The sequence below is a fragment of the Arachis duranensis genome, chromosome 7, assembly GCF_000817695.3.
Source record: "Arachis duranensis cultivar V14167 chromosome 7, aradu.V14167.gnm2.J7QH, whole genome shotgun sequence".
In the NCBI taxonomy this organism is placed as follows: Eukaryota; Viridiplantae; Streptophyta; class Magnoliopsida; order Fabales; family Fabaceae; genus Arachis; species Arachis duranensis.
This window is the reverse complement of record NC_029778.3, coordinates 45,781,404-45,787,632: the sequence shown is the minus strand read 5'-3', so window position 1 is coordinate 45,787,632 and position 6,229 is coordinate 45,781,404. Positions and strand designations below refer to the sequence as shown.

At 34.7% G+C, this 6,229-nt stretch overlaps 1 protein-coding gene across 2 annotated transcripts in view; it reads right to left on the bottom strand.

Annotated features, from left to right (window-relative positions):
• The window catches only part of LOC107458850 (citrate synthase, mitochondrial), a gene marked incomplete in the record, with an annotated part of 7,917 nt that overhangs the window by 291 nt on the left and 1,397 nt on the right, over positions 1 to 6,229 (bottom strand). For both annotated transcript variants that reach the window (XM_016077051.3, XM_016077050.3), the window contains 15 exon segments: positions 47 to 98; positions 191 to 264; positions 825 to 875; positions 1,414 to 1,521; positions 1,938 to 2,042; positions 2,569 to 2,655; positions 2,770 to 2,812; positions 2,897 to 3,025; positions 3,165 to 3,242; positions 3,322 to 3,371; positions 4,413 to 4,495; positions 5,148 to 5,211; positions 5,359 to 5,472; positions 5,643 to 5,708; positions 5,838 to 5,903. In XM_016077051.3, the coding sequence (XP_015932537.1) occupies positions 47 to 98; positions 191 to 264; positions 825 to 875; positions 1,414 to 1,521; positions 1,938 to 2,042; positions 2,569 to 2,655; positions 2,770 to 2,812; positions 2,897 to 3,025; positions 3,165 to 3,242; positions 3,322 to 3,371; positions 4,413 to 4,495; positions 5,148 to 5,211; positions 5,359 to 5,472; positions 5,643 to 5,708; positions 5,838 to 5,903 (1,170 nt within the window).

Sequence of the window (6,229 nt, the reverse complement as noted above, 5' to 3'; positions counted from 1 at the left end):
CAACAAAAAAAGTGTTTAGCTAACGAACAATGGGAGCACAACTAACCTGAGGGCCAACTCCAACAGCTCGCGACACGCCAAAGAGAACAGTATAATAGCTGCCGAAAATATTCAGCAGATCATCAGATTCACCATTATTGCAAAATGAAAATCATCACAAGTGAAATATGCAAGAGAAGTAACAACGTACTTTTCCTCGGTAAGACCATAGTAGTTCAGTAAGACTCCACTGTGAGCATCAACATTAGGCCATGGGTTTTTAACCTACCACCATAGAATATCTCAAATTTAATCACTATAAAAGGAAAAATGACCTTAATAGCAAGATAGCAGAGTACAGCTATATATGGTTCATCAATTAAACTGCGGAAATCTACAACAAAATGTCCCGACGCATAACATCCAAATCATAGTTTATTCAATATATATATATAAGAAAAAGTATAAATAGAACACAGACCGAACAAAACTAAAACGTGAACCAGTGTATCCAGATTCAAGGATCAATCGTGTGGGGCAAGAAATAAGCAAAGTAATACAATGGAACAAAAACAGAACTGCATGGTTGCTACACAGCTCTCCATCATTTAAATATATATTACCTCTTTCTTTTGAACTAAGAAACTTTAGAAATGAAATTTACCAAGAATGGCGGAGTGATGCCATTGAATTAGAAGTTTCCAAAGGGTCAACAAAGCACTTTAAATTCATTATTCTATGGGAATGCTTATTGATTACCAATAGACCATTGACTACCGTAAGTCATTAAGCATAGACCACCTTGTATCAGAATGTTTATCAAAAAATAACAAACACAACATTACCTTGCCTAACTTGGTGAGAATAGGAGGCACAACCTCTTTTATTTTTGACACCTGAAACAGTGACAGTCAAATTAGATTTTGATGAAACTAGATGTAACAAATGGTATCTAAATGGGGAAAAGAGACGAAACAGTAGCCGAAACTGAGATTTAAATCAAAACCAGTTTGGCCTCCTAAACTATAAAATTTGAGAGAAAAATGAAAGAAACCGTGATAGTATCAAGCTTTCCAGAGAGTTGATTCTCCTATTCCAACAGTTTAAATGATTCCCTCACCATCTCCTGCACCCTAAATATCCTCCTCCCTCACCTCAATCACGAGAATCCCACCCCTCCCGCCTAACTTGCCATTTGGAAGGTTAGTTACAACATTTGTTGGCTCATTAACTCCCCTAGTCCCCGTTATCCACTTCCTATGTTTTCTCACATATATATACCCATAAGGTGGTGCTTCCCCTAATATAGCACTATAGCATCCTATGAACCTTCTATCCCACTTCCCTCTTTAAGGTGAGTAATATTATATTACTAAAACGGGAAAGTTCTCCAAAGCAATAGAATAATATTGACATTAGGAAATAAACAATTACCAGCTGGAAATATGGATCATTTGGCAAATGCTTCAAAGCAAACTCCCTCTGGCATGTGTATCTTGGATCTGTTTTGCGCAAAACACCATGTCCGTATCCAGGAATAACCTGGCGATCCAAAAAAGAATAGCCAATACCTATTAACAAATTTCCAATACTTCTCATTGCACTTACTCTAGTTACGAAAACAACCTTCATTTTGGAAGTATAAAAAATTGTCCCCTAGTTCTTTTCAAATATTTTACAGAAACTTCCTGTTAGGAAACACTTGTTTTGTAAGACAAATACAAGGGATCAAGAGAACAAGAGTCAATAACGCTAGATATGAAAATATAAATGGATTTCTTATCCGCGGCTCTACCTATCAAATTCTTTTAGTTGAAAGGAAAAGAAGAGTAAAGGTTAACACAATATTAATTGCACGAAGTTTTACCATATAATTTATTCACCAAAATGCCAAATCTAAAGGAAAATGGCTTTCAAAAACACTATTTCGCTTCCCATAATACAAGTTACCACGTCACCTGGCCACTATTCAATGTTTTATGAATGTACTCGCTCAGTTGTTCTGTACTAATGTTTGGAGTGCCAAACTCCGCAACTATTGATCGGATCCATCGCAGAACCTCCTGTAACAACATAATAACACGGACTTAGAGAATTAAACTAAAAATAATAAATGAGAAAAACTATGAACATTAATCACATACTATGACACTACCTAGTTTTGTCTTTTGTGTAAGCTTTAATAATATTTATATTCCACAAGGTAATAAGATGGCAAATACAATGCTCTCACAATGGTAAACAACTTAAACCCCTTTCAAGAATACAAGGCAGGCTTTTTTCTTACTATTATCATTCTTTAAGAAAGCAGCATTCCTACTAGACCAGTATCTGGCAGACAGAACATATCAATACAGCACATACTTGTAAGTTGTAATGCAGAACAGTTTTATTTTATCAAGAAGCAAGCAAGCGATCCTTGTCCTAGTAAGTGGGATTAGCTACTATAAAGTAGAAAACACAAGTGTCATTCTGAAAACTACGCCTATACTCAAACCATTAAAATTTGTAATGTTGGGTTGGAGTGAATACTATAGGCAAACAGGCTTCTTAGCAGAAGGATGAACTATGACGATTAACAAAATATACCTGATTAGCCAACCCATGGAGTGGCCCAGCTAAACCATTCAAAGCAGCCGCAAATGCAAGGTAAGGATCTGATAGTGGACTGGCTACCTGAAGGGATCAAACAACACCATACATTAAAAAAATTAGCAGCTACCAAAACATGTAATATATACAGAAGTTCAACATTATTGGGCAAGACTTTAATTAAGGGAAGTAACTCACTAGGTGGGCTGTATGAGAACTAACATTACCACCTTCATGATCACTGCAAACCAAATGCATCATGAAACTCAACAGTAAAGCCAGGGTGGTAACTCAAACGAAACCAAGGAACCCATGGAATACGAACCTATGAATGGAAATATACAGCCTCATAAACTCCAGCATTTCTGGATCGTCAAATCCTAACATGTGGGCATAGTTTGCACCATAATCCAAAGAATCATCCAATGGTATGATTTTTCCATCCTTGTATTTCCTTTATAAGGTGAGAAAGTAATCCAAATGGTAAGAGGATGATAGAAGATGTCAAATACTTAGGATCAATGATCCTGCAATGTATCCCCCCACAGTAACTTGGATGAGGATATCCTTTACAATTTTAGTATTTTACATACCTCCTATAAATATAAGCAGCAATTCCAGGCAAACGAGCAATTAAATTCAATGTATCCTCATACGTTGGTTCCCAGTACCTATATCCAAACAAAAAAAAGGCTATAGTAACTTACACGAGTAAATAATGCAAACGCCATTAAGAAATTAGAACCATACCTTGCCTTAGGTATCCCACTCTCGTATGCCTTCTGAAATTCACTCTCAACCTGGAAGTTAAATGAATTGACAGTAAGTTCACTCTTGCTTGCTTCAGCAAGAATATTAGAAGTGTACATATTCAGCAGTGAGTTAAGTTTATAGTGATCCTCAGCAACATGTTGTAAACAAGGGTGTTTGTTTTTAGCTTCTGAAAAAAGTGATTCTACAATTAAATTGAAATCTTATATATAATTAAAAAGATGAAAACTGATTTTTCTGAGAAGTTACTATTAGCCTACAAAATAGCCAAAAATTGAATATATTTTTATTTGAAAAAACTGATTATTTTAAAATTTTATCCAAATATATGAAAAATATTCTTTTCAGTGAAAACACTAATTGTCTGACAAAATAAACTGAAGCAAACATTAACTAAATATGTTATCTTCATTTCATATTTTTCGGATACATAGGAACCTATGGTGAGATTGGACCAGAGATAAGCACATGTTCAATGCACTTACTGAGCAATTTCCTTAGCCAGTTATGGCCTATGATCGTCAGTTGAATATGAGATAACAGTTTATCCATTGTCACCATGATTAATATTACTATATAGACTTCTTTGTTATCAATATTATCATTTTATTTGCAAACAGATATAAAAAAATAAATAAAGGATAACATATCACAAATTCAAGAATCAAAGAGTGAATGTGGTATTGAGGTTGCCAAAACAGGGGGTTTTAAGAGTTCAAATATGATTTTACTTTTATTGTGATCATGTTTGGTTTGGGGTTTCATTCTCAGCTTAAACATAATTCTGCCACAGAAAACCATGGTTTTGTCCAAAGAAATAAGTTCTCACTTTAATGTGGGCTACAATTCCAACATTAATTTTGCCAAAACTAGTTTTTAAACAGAAGTACCAAACACAACTTAGTTTACTTCCTAATCACTTTAAATTAAAAGTCATCTATGGAGAAATCAAGATCATCTAATCTTGTTGGTAAAAGCAAAATCAAACCCACCGTAAACAATTTAATTACAGAAGAAAAGCTAGGAAGACTGTATAAATTAGAAGTTGAAGAAAGAATCTGATACTCAACCTGCAAGGCCATGACACCAGTAGTAAACTGAGTCATTGGATGAGCAGAAACAGGCAAAGCATCAATAGCCTTAAAAGCATAATCTGCAGTTGGGAAAAAAAAATGAATTCACAATTTTCAGACAAAACATGATCATTAACTCCTTCATATATTAGGAACAACCAAGTAAAAACTATGTTTAAAATTTCTATGGACATGCCACTCATAAGTCATGACATTTGAGCAAGAGCAAGCCTGAAGTTTGCCACGGACATAATGCAACAAGGCAAGTCCATATCTTCCAAGTTAACAAGTGCTTAGACATGGATGTGCATTTTCACACACATGGACCATATTAATAGAAATGATTCAGAAATTGATGAGAATCGGTGTCATTTCATTATTTCAATGATTATGACAGAGAGGAAACTCAAAGCTCAGTTCCTCTCACATTCATGATAAATGGGTATAGAATAGTGATCCTAGATTCATATGAAGTTCAAATAGAATAATATTTTTTCTTTTTATTAAAAAAAAAAAAGTTAATAACAGAATCCAAACATGTTATACACAGTCATTAACCTATTAAGCACTATCTATCCAGGATATCAAACCTACTCAACTCTAGCTTGAGGGACGTACACTACCTTTACAAAAGCATGTCAATCTACTTGGTGTCAGTTTATTGTATGATGAGGAAGAACACGGTGCTTCATAAATAATTAAAATCAAATTGTGACCTCAAAGGAATCTGACCTGGGATAGTTGCACGACTTCGCAATTCCTGGGATAATGAATCTACTTGCTCCTTATTAGGTATCTGTGACACAATGAATCAAATATTACAAAATTCATATAAAGAGAACATATCAAAAATATTGTCACGTATAATCTTATGTAGTGTAATAGAGATATGTCTACATCCAAAATAAATAATCCAATATGTTTGAATGAATCTAATGCATACCTTTCCTGTCAATAGAAGCCAGAGTATGCCCTCAGGCAATGGCTCCCCACCAGGACATGCACCAGGAAGTTTTTTCTGGCAGTCAGGAATCGTCATGCCCCTAAAGCGAATTCCCTGTAAGACATAATGTGTTGTCCTCAGAAATTAATTTAACTTAATAAAGAAAAGTAACGGATCCTAAATCTAAGATACTATCAACTTATCAATAGTCGTTAGCGGTAAAATCCACCTCCCTCCAAAAAACGCAAGTATAAGAGTGAAGAATGGGTATTTTAGATATGTACCTCATCTGGGTCGACAGCTGAACCTAGCCATACCAAAGCAGTCATTCCTCTCATTCCACCAAGTACCTTTTAAACATGACAAAGGATGATCCAACGAATCAGTCACATTGTGGGCTTATAAACAAGAGGTAAGAGATCAGCATATAACATTTACTGTAACTTGACACTATGTATTATAAAGCAAACATAATTTACCATATCAACAGTGATTTTTCCCAATTCAACATTAGCATGCTCTTTCCTCAGCTTCTTAACACGCTCCTGAAACCAGATTTTATGTATAGATTAAATCATAACTAGATATACTGCAAGCTTAGAGCAAATAAAACAAACAATGAAGATCAGGAGATATTGGGCAACAACCAATCATCAAAGAAAACTACGAATCAGGAAAGATATTTACCAAGAGCTTCAGACTTAAAAATATCTTGTGGACTTGCGAAAACAGCTACAACTAAAATGTATTTGCCATTGCAGCACAAACAAGGCTTCAACTTACATACACTAACACCCATTAAAATCAAACAATTAACATTAAAACCAAGATTACACCAGCCCATGTCTGTTAAATCATGAAAATCATACAA